This window comes from Taurulus bubalis (genome assembly GCF_910589615.1).
Source record: "Taurulus bubalis genome assembly, chromosome: 3".
Taxonomy (NCBI): domain Eukaryota; kingdom Metazoa; phylum Chordata; class Actinopteri; order Perciformes; family Cottidae; genus Taurulus; species Taurulus bubalis.
In genome coordinates, this window is record NC_136591.1 from 29,319,102 (window position 1) to 29,338,743 (window position 19,642).

The window sequence follows — 19,642 nt, forward strand, 5'->3', positions numbered from 1 at the left end:
CACATATATATTAAAATAAGTCAAAGCATACAGAAGAAGCTCCTGGGACAGAATGGAAAAACTTTTCCAGAAGCTGTTTTCTGTCCAAATTTGTCCCAATGCGACCAGTCCCACGAGACAAACTTTGCCTGCTAAAATAGCTAAAATAGCTAAAATAATAAGCCTGTGAAATGATAGATAGATAGATAGATAGATAGATAGATAGATGGATAGATGGATAGATAGATAATGGATCGTGTTTTCCTGCGGATTGATTTGGCTGAGATGTGATCCATTAAGGCTGCAGTGTGAGGTGCTCTGCTCTGCATCAGACCGCTGCAGCCTGACTGTCCTTCATCATCACCAGAAACATTTCCATACGAGGTCATTTTAATTCAGAAAATTGTTTCAAAACATATAAACATATCTGACATAATAGTTTTTTTTTTTACAGCAGCAGCAGGCCTAATGGTTTGTTATTATGACCTTTTGTGTTTCCATTAGTTTCTCCTCCTGCAGCCTTTAGCTCGCAGCGCTGCTTACAGTAAGTGATTTAACCGTGTGTACGTTTGCACACTGCAGCTGAGGATGGCCCTGAACCTGCCGCACAAGAGGCGATTTGAATCTGCCCTTCTCTAAACACGTGCTTTTGCTCAAAGGCACTGAGTCACCGTCCCCTTTAAAAGCTTCCATTAAAGCCGCTCCTTTAGCTTGTTTACAGCAGAGGGCAGACCGGGGTGAGTGTGATTAGTCTACCACTCCAGTGTTCAGCTAATGACCACTTCATGTTTTTAACTCCGACTGCGCAGCTGAGAGCCAAAAGCACGCAACCACAAAAGGAAACATGCAGCAAATCAGTCCTCTCAACATTTTGATATGTCCACCTGCAATAGGACCTTATTTTGAAGTTGAGTTATCAGGTTATAGCGGCGCACAAGTGCAAAAGTATCGGTATCAAAATGTAGCCGAGCTAAAAGTACTCATAATGCAGAATGGCACATTTCAGAATAGTGTATGATAACGTCTTATTGTATATATTAATGCATCATCTTTTTTTTTTTGCATTACATTTTGTGCAAAATCTATCTAATTATATCTGCAAAGTAACTTTTTTTTAAAAATGGAGTAAAAGGACAAGAGCCTGCATGGAAACTCCATCAACAGTCAACCCCACGATCATTTCAATAAAAATGAACACATATTAAAATTTTACAATTGTAGAATGTATTCTTAAAGCCAGAAATGAACTCAAGGGACACAGTTTGGGTTTTCTCTGTCTCTCTGCATGTGATCAGATGTGTTCAAGGTCAATGTTACTGTATGACTATGTTCCTTTCTGCAGCTGCTGCAGTCGCTCAACATGAACAGAAACAAAAGCAGTGGTAAAATGCAAATTACAAGTGTGAATTGTTGCTTTTTTTCATTGTATGCCACCTTAAACTGTACTTCATATTCCAGAGGGAAATATGTTTTGGTTAATGCTCAATGTTCTTTGACTCCTTTACATTATATTTGACATCTTCCTTTTTACAGATTAAGATTTTCACTAAAACACATATACACTTGTAAAATAGAGCAAGTACACCACATCATTAAATATTCAACCAGTTATATATTTGTTTTACTTGTGACCTTTACAGTAATTAATTTCTCACATGGTTTTGTTTAAATGTTACAGTTTGAGGTGAAATCATCCCACATTTCACATAGAAAGAGCAAAGATGAGAGAAAAGTCAAAACAATGTAGAACTTTTCTCCTCCTATTAATCATCCCGTGACCCTCCATATTTATTTTGAGCATATCAATTAAAAGTATATCTAAACCAGCTGCATCAATAACATGCTGTCATCTATAAACAGTAACTGAGGCCATTTTTCTGCAGAATGGGTACTTTTACTTTTGCATTTTTATGTACAATTATCCTTCATACTTGTGACATCATCGTCACAGTTTAAAATGCAATACAATGTGTGTTCATCTCTCCACTGACATGTATTAAATTCACTTTCATATGATTGAACCCTTTTACACCTAACCCTAACCCCTAATCCTATTTATTGTTTGAGTTGTATTTAGAGGTTAATTGTACATGGGGATTATATATTTATACCATGATTTGTTCTTGATTTTCCTGATATAAAAGGGTCCCATAATCAACCCTAAGTAAAAAACTTACTTTTTTGTTGATTATAGATCAAATTAGTTACTAGTTTGTTTCCAATCAAAAGGAAAACTACTTGTAGAAAAAAAACAGAAGAAGAAGAGAGAGCATGTTGTCACTGGGGGGAGCTGCTTGTACATGTACTGCCTTCATGCTCATTGATGTGTTATGTATTCTGGTAAATAGTTACAACCTGGAGATCATAAATATGCATTTAACATGCAAAAGCTTGAGGCAAGAGATCTCTAAATAGATGTACTTTACTTGAGTACTACTATTATATTTTACTTTATACTTCTACTCCATTTCAGTTGGAAATAATGTACTTTGTACAACACAATTTCACAGCTTTAGTTTTTTTTTAGAGTCTTTTTGTATGAATATTAAACTTAATTTGCACAGATATATGCACACGTATATATCCAAGGTATTCTAATGTGTGTATAACATATATAAAGCTTTTTAAATGTTATCTCTCTCATTTATTTAATTTCTTATGTTATGTTTCAATTAAAATAGCTAATTACCTGGTGTGTTGACCTCTTACCTAATATAATATGCAATGTATTGTTTCAGTAAAAAACAATTATGTCTTTAAAATGTCTTCCACTTCGAGCGTAATGCTACTTACAAATAGTGTGAACTAAATATTGATTACAAACTGAAATATACAATTCGTACCATTTTCAATGCAGGACTTGTAACAGAGTATTGCTACTTTTACTTACAGTAAGTAGAAGATCTGACTACTTCCACCGTTGTCTATATTGTTGAGCAAAGATGAGATAAAGGAACAAAGTATGTTTCTAATTTCTAAAATGTAATTTAATTACATTTTACTGCTCATAACACAAAGACAGTAATGTTTGAAGCAACATACACAAAGCAGATCACAACAGGACAATGTAGTCACCTTCAGACTCACATTCAACCTCCCAAATGAAAATTAAAAATCATTTGAGTTCATCTCCACCTCGGAGAGAGTTCAGTGTTTGAAATATCTTGTCTGTGTGCGGGATCACATAAACGGGCACAGTCTTGTTTTGACTTTAAACACATCCCTGAGTTCTTTTTTCCCTTCTCTGTGGAGAAGATGGCAGCGTGCCATACAGAAGGCTGTGTACAATGGCCCAGGTCCCATTAAATCTGCGAAAGTTCCTTCCTGAGGCAAACATTGCCAGAAATAGTAATCTTGGCTTGGAGCTGCGTCTTACAGAGGGGGAGCAATAATTCTCAGTATAATAATGGAAATCATTTAATTCTGTCCTGCAGCCTGTGATCCAGCAGGATTTTGGTCCGAGGTGCTCATTCAGTCTTCCTCCGCCTGATAAGGCTTCCTGAAAAACACACAGCCGGCAATCAGCCGACAACAATGGGCTCCGTCAGATGCTTTAAACTTCAGGTAGTCGGCTGTGCACAGCAGCACGGCTTTGTTTTCTACACGTGACTCATAAACACTTTGACTTTTCATTTTCATGTTGTTTGTTGAAGCTGCACAGCAGAGTGCATCTGTAAAGTAGAGCTGCTGCCTCCTCCGAACTCATTAGTCTGTCATTTAGCTGACATGTGTACTCATTGTTAACCTTTTAACAGCAAGGTAAAGGTGTTAGTATGAATGAAAATGTATCTCACATATTTTTCACAACAAATATACATTGAATAAGATTCTAGCAGTGGTTTATTTAAGTACAAGTACACTAAAGCAATGTAAAAATACTCCATTACAAGTAAAAGTCTTGCATTTAAAAGTACAGACATTATCAGTAAAGCAAAAGTACTCATTCTGCAGAAAAATGTGCTCTTGCACAAATGTTTTGTTGTATGTGATTATAAGATTATTAATACATCTTGTTGAAGTGGAGCTACTTTTAAATCCTTTACGGCAGGTTGTTTAGTCTTTAACATATACTGTAGATGTGAAGTCACTTATTCAATCATCAATGTCCTTTGATGATTAAATATGATAGGAAAAAAGATAATGAACTGCACTTTTCTCTAATCCTTGATTTTCTGCGAAATATTAGATCATTTTACCTCTCTGGGTGTTAATCTCTTCATAAATCCATATTCAAACTTCATAATTGGTTTCTTTAATCTTTAACAAATCACATACTTGTGTTTTCTAATGTAAAATCTGAATGTTTTGCTCTGACTTTAAGTGAAAAAGTAGTGTCAAATGGAAATACTGAAGTAATACAAGTAAGTATCTTAGAATTGTATGAAACTTTAATCAATACTTTCCACTGGATTATAATGTGTGACTGTGTCTGAAGGCTGAAAAAGCACATGCACTGTGAGGATGTATTTAGGACAACAGCCTTTATACAGGGACAGTATTCAATCCACTTCAGAAAAAAGACAATCCAATTTTTTATTTTATTTTATTTTACGACTGAGTTTTCTATTGTTGAAGACCGATTCAAGTCTGGAGTGTTTGCAGAGACAGGAGCTGCTGGCACTGGCATTAATCCCACCTCATCATTACAGCTCCTCTGAGGACTGGCTTGGAGAAGGGAAATAGGGTTGAGCAGGGCTCTGGCTGAAAAAGTCATATTTCAGGGTTTACAGGTGATTTACTGATCAAATGTGTGCTTTTTTAATTTCTTAATTTTCATACCTGAACTTAAACAATTCTGTATATATATGAAATCAGAAGCATCACAGGTTTATTATTATGTGCATTACAAAACTACACTTTGTGCTGCATGTTAATGTGTATGTAGCGGCTCTCTCGTCTTCTGTACTCGCACATATAATATAAAAACAAGTCAAATAAAACTATAAACGATTTAATAAATGTGTCTCTATAGTAGGAATAAATGCTGATGTTTTTATTAATACAAATACCTTCTGCATCTTCTATCTTCATGTGATATGCCCCAAATAGAAAAATCATCAGCGCTCTTTCTTTTTAAATATGTATATGTAATTCCTTTAGTTTTAATGTAGATTATAAAATATGAAATATAAGAGAATGCAACATTTACAGCAAGAAACAATAGAATGGTTGCTTATTTATTTTGTCTGGGTAAAGTATGTGCTATACCATGTGGAGTGCACACACTGTGTGTGTGTGTGTGTGTGTGTGTGTGTGTGTGTGTGTGTGTGTGTGTGTGTGTGTGTGCGTGCCTGTGTGTGTGTGTGTGTGTGTGTGTGTGTGTGTGTGTGTGTGCGTGTGTGTGTGCGCGCGCGTGTGTTTCTTATGTTTCTTTCCCCCAAAGATGCAGAAAATAGCTGTTTGTAAAAAGTTATGTAATACATATTTTCTTCACAGTGCACCATGGGTTGTGGCGTGCAAACCTTTACAGAAAAATAAAAAACATATTTGTCCGTTGTTCATGATTGCAAACAACAAAATCTCTCCTGAATTATGGCTGTGTATCGTTCTTTGCATTGAAAGAGTCCCAGCTGGTCAACAGTGTGAGGGCTGATCTGAGGCCTGTGTGTTTAACGCTTCCCACTAAAGAGCTCATCGGCACCTGAAATAACTCGAGGCGTGCTGCGTCTGCTACATCCTCTTCCCTGGATTGTTTTGACTGCATGATGGAGGGCAAACGTTATGGTCTATTTCTAATTTTAACCCGGAAAAGTGTCACTCGAAAACAGCATGATAGCAGGCAGTCAGGGTCATCGGCGCTTCCGCGCGCATGAATCAAGACTTAAATGAATGTTCTCTTCAGAAGCCATTGTTCAACACATGCGAGAGGAACAGGGGTGGTGGGGGGTGAGAAAAAAACAGTTTCAAGGTACGACCGTAGGAGAGGGAAAACAAGAGAGAGTTCATTTTAATTGACAGTTAGAAAAATACAGAAAGTATATAAAACTATTGTGATTACAAATCTTGGTAATATATTTTAAAAAAAGGTGTTGTTTTAAGCAAAGTAAGCCTATACGAAAAATGTATTCACGTTAAGGCTGAAGGAAGAAAAAAAAACAATTAGCATTGATACCATTTTAGTTATAACATGTTATTGGCCAGGACCCAACGTGTGAATCCTGAAGGGGCCTCGAGGAGGATGAAGTATCGCCTCTGAAGTTAATTGTGTTTTGCTTTTAGAGAGGAATCGGTTTCCTCTGTTTATTATGAGCATGGGGACGGATTTGCGTCACCGTGCAACTTGCAGGTCGAGATAAAGTTGCACAAATATTGAAAAGGGGAAGCTCTAACAGTCATTATAAAAGTCCCCCCCTCTGCTCCGGAAGAAATAAGGATTTCGGCTGTATCCTAAAATACTAAAACAGGTTCTATTTCGGGGGCAAATCTAGCAGGAATATCCGCTCATTTAACACGAATCACAGCCCATCAAAAACAGGATGAGCGGCGCTAATAGAGCCTCTCCTGGGCTCGGGGTCATAGGACTACACGTCGATTGTGTACAGTTAATTATTATTATTCTGATTTAATAAAACCGCATAGCATGTTTTTCGATTTGATTTGTTCAATAGAGCATGTATGTATTTTGTGTGTAAAACTGACAGTTTCTTAAAACAAATCTAATCCACTAGTCGTCATCTTGCCTCTGGAGTGAGATATTATTTATTTCTATAAATACATTTAAAAAAAAAATACACGAGAGGTAATGGGTATAATGTTTTGGGGTGCAGTGATGGGTGGGGGATCTTTTTTAAGTGATCAATCCATCATCTCAGGATCAAAATTGCTCTTTAGTGCAGTGAGTCCAACCTCATTGGGAAGGGCGTGATGTGAGCGACTGCAAAACATCCATTGGCTCAGAAAGCAACCAATCAGTGTCAGCGGAGGAACTTCTTAGTGGAACTTCAGGGTTTGGATTTCAGAGTTGGGAGAGCGATTTTGGCACTGACACAAAGTGGACGGTCAGCTATAGCTATCCCCTCTAAAAACGCCATATCTGCTTCTTTTCCCCCCATGTCTGCCCGTTGATATCCTCTTCTGAGAAACAATAAGACGCAATAGAGGCTGCGGGATGTACACAGCCGGGCTCAACCCGTTTTACGCGTCGAACTTTAGCCTCTGGTCTGCGTACTGCGCGGGGGGCTTCGCTGTGGATACGATGAAGAAACCCTCGTTTTGCATCGCAGACATTTTGCAAGCAGGAGATGCGGAGAACATCCCGGGATCGTCTGCGCTCATGCTGCACATGGGACACCACCACCGCGCGCCGCACGGCAGCTCGCCGCTGCGTCCTTCTCCCGTCGCGCCCGAGCCGTACGGCGCGCGGTTGAGTTCGGCGTCTCTTTACAGCAGACACGGACTACAGCTCACATCTGTCTCCAGAACTGCGTTTAACTCCCAACAAGTGCCCCCGCCGTCAAGCAAGGACCTCAAATTCGGAATTGATCGGATATTGTCGACAGACTTTGATCAGAGAGGCAAAGAAAAGTCGTCATTAAGAGGTGAGAAAAGAGATTTTTATTCCACACTGACTTTACAAACACATATGCGGTGTGTATAGAGAAGCTTTCTGTCATGTCAGCTAAAGAAAACAATATATAGGGATGTGTTTTATGGCCTTGAAGTTATTTATTTGTAATTATACGTTTAAGTACCACAAGAGAAAAGCATGTACAAACTTTAGAAACAACAAACTGGAAGCAATATTGTAAAGTCAGAAGCAGTTAATGACAGACTTGTTCACAGAGCAGTAAGAGCCCAAATAGCCTCATAACATGCACTTTAAAGAGCCCTGTGGGGAAATCCTCTTCTAACCGGAGAGGTCAGAGGTCATGATCAGCTACAAACAGATGGAAGTTAGCTCAAAGACACTTTAGCGGTCACACTTGAACCTAGGCTTTGACTTTGTCTGATGGTCTCTCTAAATACTAGACCATCTTGCCCCCCCCTCAGGTTGCCAGTGTGACTCTTTGTTCCCTGACTGAAGCCCATCATCTCTCGCTCTGTAACAGATCTCACATCCATCGTTAGCTCGAACCATCAGTCAGGAATCCACGTCCCCATTCAGCCTCCGGCCAGCCAGTACTTCTCCTGCATAGATCCCGGGATGAGCGACGCGTCCTCCATGATGAGTTCACTAGGCAGCAGCAGCAGCAGGCATTCAGGCCAGCATCAGTTTCAGGACACCTTCCCAGGTAGCCACCACATGTAGGACTGTAACAGACAGCCAGCTGGCCGTCCAGCTCTCTGTTTGAAGGTGCGAGACACCTGCAGTGAATGTTGCTTTGGTTTCTGTTCTCTTTTCGGCTTCAACCTCATGTCCTGCTCGTGTCTTTTAGGCCCATACGCCGTCCTCACTAAAGACACCATGCCACAGACGTACAAAAGGAAAAGGTCGTGGTCGAGGGCAGTGTTTTCAAACCTGCAGAGGAAAGGACTGGAGAAGAGATTTGAGATACAGAAATATGTCACCAAGCCGGACAGAAAGCAGCTGGCTGCGATGCTCGGGCTGACAGACGCTCAGGTAAGAAGCAGTGTTGACTACACAATGTTTACCTGCAGAGGTCCTTCTTTTTGGATTACCTCCTGACAAGAATGATTTATATATCAGGTTTATCATCTTTAGAACAAACCATATTGACACAAATATATTAAGAAACAGCCAAAGAGATTATTGGTGAAGACAGGCCGTCAAGATAAATATGCAAGATAGGTTTCCTTTTATTTATTTAGCGTATAGATGATCAAATAAGACATTGTTGTTATTTTATTTTACCTGTCAACTCATGTCAATGGTTATATTTGAATGTTTTTTATGTTTGGTTTTTATGTCATTTTGTTATTGGATGCCATTGTTATGTTGTAGCTGTATGATTTCTTGATTATATGTATTTTTCAACTTCAGGAGGAGTAGTTGTGGGCATCATAATGAACAATAAAACAATAAGACCACCGGCTGCAGTCAGGATGTTATAATTACGAGAGGTCATGAGCTCCCTCACTCTGCCTTTCGAAAAAATTGGACCAGACCAAATAAGTACAGTTAGCTTCTTATGGGCTTTGTCATATTTAATAATTCTGTTGTTTGTAAATTATTTTTAATATTATTATTACATTATTATAAATTATACTCTTATTATACTCTCAAATTCCCTACATAGCATGCCGGGTCTAAATCCTGCCGTCTTCACTCTTATAGGTTTTAAAAATACTTGACACAGCCTATAAAATACTCAGCATGTGTGAAGCCACAGGTTGTTGAAACTACTAAATTCCCAGAAACACAGAACAATGGCCTGAGTGTCTAAGTGGTGGCTCTGGCCTTGACAAACCGATACAATGATATACAATTAAAAAGTGTGCTTCCATATTTGAGGGATGGTTGTAGTCACATTCTTTCACAAGCCATCAAGGATTCAAAGAAGATTGTATTTTTCAATTTCCAGTCCTTAAATTGAAGTTGGCAACCTGATTGGCTGAGCAACACTCCAGTAAAATCTCTACACAGTTGTTGTTTACATTTCATCCCACTGTACAAATATGACTTGAACTTACCCAGCAACATTATTGAAAACTGACACAGGTTATCTAATTGTATTACTCTTTCTCTCTCATATTACATTTAAAATATTATATTATTATACTCAGGCTAGCAACATGGCAGTGTTAAATAATATTATTTGCACTATATTTACACTTTATGCTGCTGATCTGTCCCTTTAAATATGGGCTCTGGACATGTTTGTGAAGTGTGCACAATACTTCTAATTCCTTTTAATGTGTGCTCATTAGAAAGGAGAGTAACGCTATATGATTGAAAAAATAATGTGTGTACATCCCACATGATATTAACTAATGAGGCCTGTTTTCCTCTCTGACTCTGCTCAAGTTTGACCTGGAAATAATTGTACTGTGCAAGCACGCTGCAGTTGTATGTCACTGAAGGTCACGCACACAACCAGTCTGACCCAACGTGTGCGTGTTGTTTTTAGGTGAAGGTGTGGTTCCAGAACAGACGCATGAAGTGGAGACACTCCAAGGAGGCGCAGGCCCAGAAGGACAAGGAGAAGGAGCAGCCGGACAAGAGCGCGTCCGAGTCCGGCAGCAGGGAGCACAAAGAGCCGGCGGAGGAGTCCGAGTGTGAGAGCGAGGGACGCAGCGAGTGTGAGTCCGACGAGGCTCCGGAGGAAAACTCCGACGGACATGTGGACGTTTCTGAGCAAACAAACCAAACCAGCGTGATCACAAGCGGAAGCAGCGGACCGGCGAGCGGCGCGGCGGCAGCGGCAGAAGCCCCTCAGATACTGATATGAAGGCTGTAGTTTATGAACAATACGTTTTTATTATTTTTTTTGATAGAAGAACGACAGTGATGTTAAAACGCACCTGGAGTGTCAATTCAGTATAGGAGACATTTGCAACGTTAAGCCAAGCCTGTACCTGTCTAATTCCTGGGAACAAGTGGAGCAACGAGAAAGTAGGCCCAATTATTTGTTCAATATGACACTTTATTGTATCCCAGACACAATGAACATGGTCTAAATGAATGTGGTAATGCCATTAAGGTTTTATTTAAGGCTCTAACGATAAAATACAAATTTAAAACAAGCTATTTAAACATTTACAAATCGGACTTCCGGCCACACCCAGCGTCTCCTTACTCTCGTTTTCTTCTCACGAGCTTCGTGTGCATCATGTTTTCCTCATCTGGAGGAAATAATGCGGTTGTGAATTACATTTTTAGGTTATGAACCACTCGTTTCACGTGATAAAGGAAATGTCAGAACATCACAGTGTTCATGTATTACTTGTTTTTTTCTGGATATATAGTTGTGCTATTTTGTTAATAATAATTTGCACTGAAAATATTGTAAATAAAATGTTTCTTACTTTGAAAATTGGATTACGAATTCTTATTATCATTATTATTATTATTATTATTATTATTTAATTTAAAGAATGTACAAGTTGCTCTATTATCAGAAGTTAATCAATTATTGGTTGTCAACTACCTTAGTTTAATTTAGGTGTGAAGAATATTTTCCTTAGTTTTTTTGTTTTGTTTGTGCTTTTTAATATAAGTAGAAAAATCAAAAGCCTCAGCCACAACAACACATATTTGCATGCACGTAAATATGCAACAAAATAAATACAAATAAATACAATTCTAATTTGGTGAAACTGGAAACATTTACCAGGAGTAAAAAGGAGTGGTTAAACCCAGGGGGAAATAATTAAGTCTAATAGCATTAAAAACATACAATAAAAACCACATAATAATTACATGACCAAGAGATTAAAATTAATTAATTGATTACAATTTAAATGTGGAAAAACAGAGTATTTCAAGAGACAAACAGTCTAAAAGGTTGAATGGACCAAATCATACTTCCATGATAAATGTATACACCTTCTGCTCATATAAACACATTAACTCAATGAACTAAATTCCTTCTGAGCATGTTGCGGCTCCGACAGCACAGAAAGCGAGAGAAGAAGAAGAAGAAGTAGAGAATAATTTATAGTTTGTATACATTTACTGGCTCCAGATAGCAGCGACGACCCGGGTGAGTATATTTTATGTATCCAGACACAGATACAATCAACATCTCCTCCATTTATAGTGCTGCTCATAACCCACCTCTGCAAACCAGAATCCACCTCCGACCTGCTCCTTTTTATTATGACTAACAACTAAAGACTAACATGAGAGGACAGTGTAGTGTTGAAATGTCATTTCCCAATCAGTCTTATCATGAAGGTCAACGGTGACCGTTCAAGATTTTTAAGATAGAATAAATCTACATTGTTGCTGCAACACACATGCAAACCTTGCACATGCACAGCTCAATCAAACCTGTTTATAGATGTTTTAATGGCATGATGTCATGACACTCCCTCCCTTTACATGTCTGTTAAAACTGTCAGAGTAATTCTACTTTATAAGTAGTTTTAAGATAACTAACTAACGTTCAGTGTCTTAATACATACCAATAGTCTTATGGTGATAATTGTCAAATATGTTGCCCAATGTAAAAGCATGTATGGTACAAAAACGTGATCATTTATTTTAAAAATCCTCCAGATTAAGTGTTTTCCAAACCCAGCTGCAGTTCAGTGACAAAATAAAATGTGTGTAACAGAAGAACTTTGTTATTTAAGAGCTCCAATGACTTCTACGGAATATTATACATTGTTTTTTAGCTATTCTGTAGCGATCTGCCTCGGCTATCAGAGTTTATGATAGAAAGATAACTCTGATGGATTTGGGTGCCGCTTTAACTCAAGTTTAATTGGGTTTACATAAAATAAACAACCAAAACCATGTATCCTAAACACCACGGTGAAGAAGTGTGTAGATATAGAGATAACACAACAACTATACAAGTGATATTCCTGCATTCAAATGTTTACTTTAGTAAATGAATAACAGTGTTTGCAACAAAATGTGTTTTGAAGTGAAAGTACTCAACATGCAGAGCTGAGCTGTGGACAGGATTTTAGAAATAGAGGTCATGAGTCCTTCAACACATCTGAGAAAAATGTACACTGGATGTTGTAATTGAGTTGTATTTTGAGTACTGTTCAAGTGCTCTACATTTTCTGTAATGGTGTTTCAAAGTCTTCTCCTCATCGCATGGAATACATTCTGGTTTGGCTTTCATCTATTGGCTCACACATTTGAGTCAACAAATATTGTAATCAAAATACATAAATAAAGTTTTTATTTGTATAAAATAAACTCCACACTAGACGGCGTAACCTAAATTGTGTTTCTTTGCCGATTCAGATTAAAAATACAAAATCAGCTAATTAATTTTAAATGATTAACATAGATTAAACTACCCAGCTATCAGCCCCACCGTTACGAGCTGCAATGTTGCTTTACACATAATTTTATATTCACGTTCCATAATATGTGTCCTTCTTCATTATGAGTATATTTTACTTTTGGGCATTTCAGTATAAATTGATCCGAATACTTCAGTAAAGCATTGTGGTGTTTCTACTTTTACGTAAGTAACAGATGCAAGAACGTTTTCCACAAGGGGGGCGGTTTTCACTCAAGATAAATATAAAATAAACCATTTCACAGCTTCACAGAAGGAAGATGCAGATCCTTTACTTATGTAAAAGTAACAATACCACACTATCATGGGAATACTCAAGTGCCTCAAATTTGTACTTGAATGCAGCAACTTGAGTGAATGACTTAACATTTTTCAGCTATGAAATTATGTAATTTCTCATATGAAGACATCGGCTAAACAACGTGAAAGAACAACAACTTGACCCAAAGCTGAATGTGATGATAAATATAACCCTGCTCCTTGTTATTGCATGTTATCTCTGTCAAGAAACTCAAAGTCCTCTGGTATTTGTTGTCATGTTAGCAGCAACTTCATAGTGAGTGACCCAAAAACCCGGAACACCACAGACTCTCTCCTCTATGGGGTCCACTTTCCTCTCCTCCGGAAAGAGGACTGACCCCAGAGAGCTGCAGTTTTCCGTTTTAGCTCCGCATCTTGAATTTCACTTTTCATTTTCCCCTTCTGCTGGTTGTACAGTAATACCTGCTGGTTATGGGCTGCTCCTTTTTGAGATATTTTACCCCCAAACTCCAGCACAGTCTTCTCATAAACTAGCTTGTGACGGTTATGAAGTGGATGGCACTCGTCTTAATCTTCACTTTTAATTCACGCTGGATGAAAACTTGTCAGAGTTATAATAGCCAGTTTCCATGGAAGGCAGTAAAAGCCGCGGGCACTTTATCAACCAAATATTAAGTGTTAAACGCTCGCATATTAAATGTCTGGGTGGGTTGAGTCTCGAATTATGCTTGAAAAGCTATAAATTACATTAGTATTTGCAAATGTACAATAACAATAACAATCCAAACGCTTAACATAATACTGAGGCCTTGATTTGTGAACTGTCCTAAGAACTTTTATGAGCAGGATAGGAGAAAGTCCATCTGGCCTGTATTTAATGTCAGCCTTTCCCCCTCCATTAAAAGCTGTCCTATATGTCCCTCTTGGCAACCCAGGACCGGGCAACCCATAAAACAAACCAGCCTTGCAGATTTCGCCAATATTTAACGCTTTGAAAAAGTAACTGTGTGAAACAAATTACCTTTGTGAGAGCACAGGAGGGGGTTTCTGTCTGCAGTGGTGGAGGGATTAACGTGGCTAAACGCTGTGACGTCTCTGGCGCTTTGAGGCATTATCTGTGAGGTTGTTTGATAGGCTGATGGAGATTTCTCCACCGTTGGTGTAATGCATCAGAGGAAAGACCTGAGAGTCTGCGGCCCTGCTGGAGGAAAAGGGGGGAACAAAGCTACAACATAACTCAACCAATGCTTGAGAAACTGCAGCCTGCAGAAAGATGGAGGTTTAGTTGGTTAATTCTGCTCCTTTCTCTTTTGGAAGATGACGACGATGATAATGTCAGTAATTGTCATGATGATAATGATGATGTGAACATTGCAAGACTATTTTTGTGAATTCACTTTCATGCGGAGGAGAAAGTGCTTCCCATTTACTAAAGTAACAATAACATCATTTAGAAATAGTCCTTTTCAAGTCAAAGTCATACATTAAAAATGTGACTTTAGTAAAAGTACAGAAGTAAGTAAGACTGCAGTAACATGTGCAGCCGAGTGCAACACCGTAGTAACGCTTTTCACCTCGCTAGGAAGCCATTGATACTATAACAACACTACTTTAGGAGCCATGTAGGTCAGACAGCGGCTGGCGGTGTGACGGTTTGGAACTCTGCGGCTCACTGTATCGTACTTTCACAGGCGTGTCGGAGAACTACGGTGGCCTTCAGGTAACGTGCGAAAGGCTCTCGCTAGTGCCAGTATTTGGTTTGTCCAAACACGGGCCTGGGCCGCTGTAGAAACATGACGGTGCGTCATGGCAGACTGTGTGAAGAGGAACTCCCTCTGGAGGTATAAACGGCTCATTCTAAGCTTGCGAGTAAGATAACAATTCCTACTTTCTGGTGATTATGCACTAATGACACCATAATAATGAATATTATGTTCCATTTCATAGATTCTCCTAAATCCTTCACACTGGCATTTAACACTATACATGGTCCTGAGGTACATTTCCCTCTGAAATGTAGCATAAAGTAGCAGAATAGAAATACTCAAGTAAAGTACAAGCACCAACAAAATGTTACAAAAATTACATAAGGTAATTGAGTAAATGTACTTTGTTTTTAAACATTTCTAAACTCATGCTCTAGTTACATTTGCCAACAAAACTATAATTTCTCTGACATAAATCCATATTTTATGGCACCCGCTGTAATGAGAGGTGTTAACTTTTGGCCAATGTTCACCACATTACAATGTGTTCATCATCAGTGGAGCATTTTATTCTGTCCTTGTTACTCCATGAGTGAGTGTCGAGGCTCCAAAAGTGGCTCTGTTTCCTTAGAAGTATGTTTGTTCCATCAAACGCTGATTTACGAGATCAGCTGGATGCTCTTTTCCTAAATGAGCTCTGAATCATCGGCATGAGAGAGGACTTCCTCCTGAGACTAGCAAAATATTATTACATGGTACGAAGCTTTAATTTGATAGCCGGCCAAAATTGTTTCCAGGCGCCCCCATCATTTTAATCCCATTCACTGGAATTACCAGTATCAAGTCTTTTATTTATGGCTTTTTATTCAAAACACAGTTTCTCCCTGAAAGAGAGTGTGTCTGAAGTTGGAATGGAGAAACAGTCAAATGCACATTGAACACCACAGAGCCAGCAGAGTTCATGTTTAATGTACTGCAGCAAAACAATCGATATGCTTCATATAAACCCTCCAGTAAATATACCTTCAGCGTGTAAGTGTTTTTCTGAACATTCGTACTGAGGACTGTTCAGCAGCTGCACACGTACCAAACATGTTCACCAACGTTGAAAACTGAGCCTCTCGTACAGAAGCTGTCGCCACATTTCCAAAAAGCCACATTATTGAGTGTTTTTCTAACATGGTCGCAGTTTCCAAGCATCTTGGCCTCGCTTTCAAAACCAGGCCCTTGCCAGCAGTTGGGAGTGGAGGGAGAGAGAGAGAGAAAAAAAAGACATCTCAAGTTAAATTTAAAGATGTGTTTCTCTTGGAAGCCAAGCTGCGCTGCCATAAACCAAGGGAGACATTTTCATGCTCCACATTTTTCATGGTTTCTCTCCGAGTTTCCTCCCTTCCTTTCTCATTCCACCTTGGCTCCAGAGTTACCTACTGTTGCACTGGCTGCGGACCACAGCCAGCGGGGTACTATGGGGTGGCCAGTAGCCCCCCCCCTCCCGAAAAAAGCTCTCATGGTTGTCCTTGGATGGCTCTCTGTGGAGAATCCGCCACCTGGACAGCACTACTCAAGCTCTCTTTCACCACCCCTCTCAAATAATACACTGCTTACACTCTGAGCTGATGGCCAACAGTAATCAGTTACAAGCTAAAAGTCCTCTGACCTACCGCCCTGTTTTTTAATGTGGCCATGAAGGAACCGTTTTATTGCAGACTGCAGACTGTTCTTGAGCCAACCCTGTGTGGTGTACGCTGTAATTTGTGAAGGGTGCAGAGTTTGGTATTAATTAGGGCTGTGAAATGGCAGTGGTCCGACCGCCTGCCCGTTTCCGTGGAGGATGAATTCACCGAGTGATGCACACACTGGGAGGGGGGATTATGGCCGAGCTCTGGCTGCCTGCTGAGATGCAAACACAAAAGAGAGGATGTAAAAAGCACTTTCATTTCACATGACCTGTCATCAGCAGCAAATTTTCACTCTGCTCTCTGAAGCCGGGGTGAACAGCCTGCGGCTTTCAAACTAACCGTATGTTAGAGTCCAGGCATCAAATGGAGATGACTTTATGTGCGTGCGAATGAGAGACTTGCTGGTTTATTCAACCTCAGCACTGGCCTTCAGGAGCATGCAATGATTATTTCCCTCAGTGATTAGAACATCATGTTGTGAGGTTAAGCTACTTCAACTCAAACCAATGTGAGTGAAATTAACTAAATGTAATAATTAATTCAAAGTCATCTCATAAGTTGCAGTGTACTTGTAAGTTGGGTTTCTACTCAAACATGTGTACATGTTTTTTTGTTCAAAGAACACTTTATTTTTCTAATTCTGTCTGTCTGTACATACCTGTATTCACTCTCTGTCTGAAACGCTTTGTTTAAGCTCCTGTCTCTTTAAAAAGAGCCCCGTCTGCTCTGATTGGCTTGCGAGAAAAATAGGATTCACCTGCCAAGTCAGGTCTCAAGTGGTGGGTGGAGACACTCAGATGGGGGTATATTCTAATGAGCCTGCATGTGGCATAGGTAAAGAGAGCTTAATCTAAATGGCTTTTTGACGTGCATGTTTTCTGATAAAGGCAGCACACCAAAAAATTTCTGGGTTGTGTTTTTTTATAGTGTGGGCGTTGTAAGGCACTCCAGATACCCAAATGTTTTTTTGTTTTTTTAAACGTTGTCCCCTTTGACCTAAATGTGTAGAGTGGCAGGCATTAAATTCAACATTTACTTGTATTTTAGTTCACACTGACACCTATTAAAACATACAAAACCTTTCTATCATTTAGGTTTTATTCAAAAAGAAAAGAAAAGAAAAATCTCTGGAGAGTTTTACTTACTCTCAAGCAATGCATGCTGGGAATTCTGCTCATATGCTGATCATGTTTCTTTAGAAACTTTATTAAATTAATGAACTCTGTGCAGTGCATTTCAAGTCAGAAGAACTCCAATCTTAATTTGTCTAAAATTGTAATATGGAAGTAAAGGTAAATTAGTAACTATCTTCCCCACTATTTTGGTCCTCAGACATTCATAGGACAGAGTTAAAATAGATCAAGTTTACCAAAATGGCATCTATATAATCATAATAACCAAAGTCACCCGAAAAACCAACTCTAATCAGAGGACGCCAGCAACACTTTCCTGGTACAAATGAAGGTCAATGACCTCTTCAAATACACAAACAAACATGACACTGAGCTCTTCCAATTGTAAACATATAGTTAATTTGTCAAGATCATAGAAAGTAGGTTCACGTCAAAATAAGAGCCTCTCGGGATATAGGAACCTGTTTTTACTAATCAGTCCCATATTTACACAATGTAGTTACAATATTGTTTTAAATAGGCCCCAAAAAGACAAAAATACAACAAGAAAATAGTACAGAAACAATATAAATATAACAAAAAGAGAAATGTAAACTAGCAAAAACACTTTAAATGCACAGAGGCGTCATGATTGCACATTCCTAAGACTTAATGGCGCAACGGTAAAAGATAATGGTAAAAGATTAGTTGATTCCTCTAAATTTCTGTTTGATTTTACAGATACATGACAAAACAAATAGTCAGGCAGACACAACACGCAACTGAGGTCACCTGAGTTTCCTCTCTGAAGTAAGATACATTTTTAAGTGTGCTGAGCATAGCCTGAGGTTTCCTCATTTCCCCTTTTTCGGTGCTTATCGTGGCTCGCAGATGCTGTTTTATGGCGAACAGCTAAAACGTCAAAAGACAGCCTCTTCATTCAGTATATGAAAAGTCACCTTTCAGATACTATCTTTTAAACTGAACCCTAAACAAACAAACTAATGTCCCATAACCTTTTTTTAACCACTAAATAGCTGCAACAAATGTGCATATTGACAATAAAAAGCTACATTTTACACTAAAGTTCTGCAAAACACAAAAGAAGAAATGAGGGTAAAGCAGCCACACACATGATGACAAAAAAATCTATTTTTATCATTCAAATTCTTAGAAATGCCACATGTGAGACATGATTGTTTCCTTTAGTGTGAGAGAGGCTACAGGTTCGCAGTGGACCACCCCAGGGACCAATCACAAGCAAGCATGTCACTTGGCTCATTGCTCATGTCCCTTTTATCTGATAGTACCCCTTATTATCTAACTCTGCCTTGTAGCATTAGACCTGGTCACACTCCATTATATATCTATATGTGTGTGTGGTGTCAACACTCCAGAGAACACACACTTTAGACTGATACTGACGGATTATTGAGGAATTCTTCTTCACGACTCCGCTTGTTAAGGGTAGGAGAGGGTAGGAAAGGGCAGGAGCGGGAAAATAAATAAGACGTCACTTGGGTTTATCTTGTTCTTGTTCCAAAACAAACAGAGCTATGGCGGAGTGGGAGCCGCGGGGGCTTTGAGGGCTGCTGAGTATTATACAGTCCCTTTGATCAAAACAATTTGGATCAAGAAAGCTACAACACACTCATCGCCACAGCAACCAGAGAGGAGACACACACAAGTGAGAGTGAACAGCTGATTTATAGAAAGCACTGCTCAGTATCACATCCTTTCCACTTCCTTGAAACTGATTTAGCAGACAGATTTGGATGCGGGCGAGCGATCATAATTGCTGTCCTTATTTGCATCAGTGTGGTCAGAGAAAATCAATTTCTAAGACTGTAACCGTAATGCACTTTAACAGAGAATATTATTTATCCTGCTTTTACAGGGGTCACATTTGTAAGCTTTCATGCAAGCCAGCAAGTATGAAACAAGAGCGTGAGTGCGAGCCCTGTAACCCATATGTGCAAGGGGTGAGAGTTCAGTTCCTGCAGGGTTTGTTTAGGAAT

General features: G+C 39.0%; 1 protein-coding gene across 1 annotated transcript; it reads left to right on the forward strand.

Moving 5' to 3' along the window:
* Positions 1–7,087: 7,087 nt before the first annotated feature.
* hlx1 (H2.0-like homeo box 1) lies at positions 7,088–10,864 on the forward strand (the record flags this gene model as incomplete). Its single annotated transcript, XM_079216354.1, has 4 exons — positions 7,088–7,517; positions 8,028–8,210; positions 8,355–8,539; positions 10,008–10,864. 4 exons carry the CDS (start codon positions 7,088–7,090, stop codon positions 10,326–10,328), a joined length of 1,119 nt encoding a protein of 372 aa, XP_079072480.1. The 3' UTR covers positions 10,329–10,864.
* Between the last annotated feature and the right edge of the window lie 8,778 nt (positions 10,865–19,642).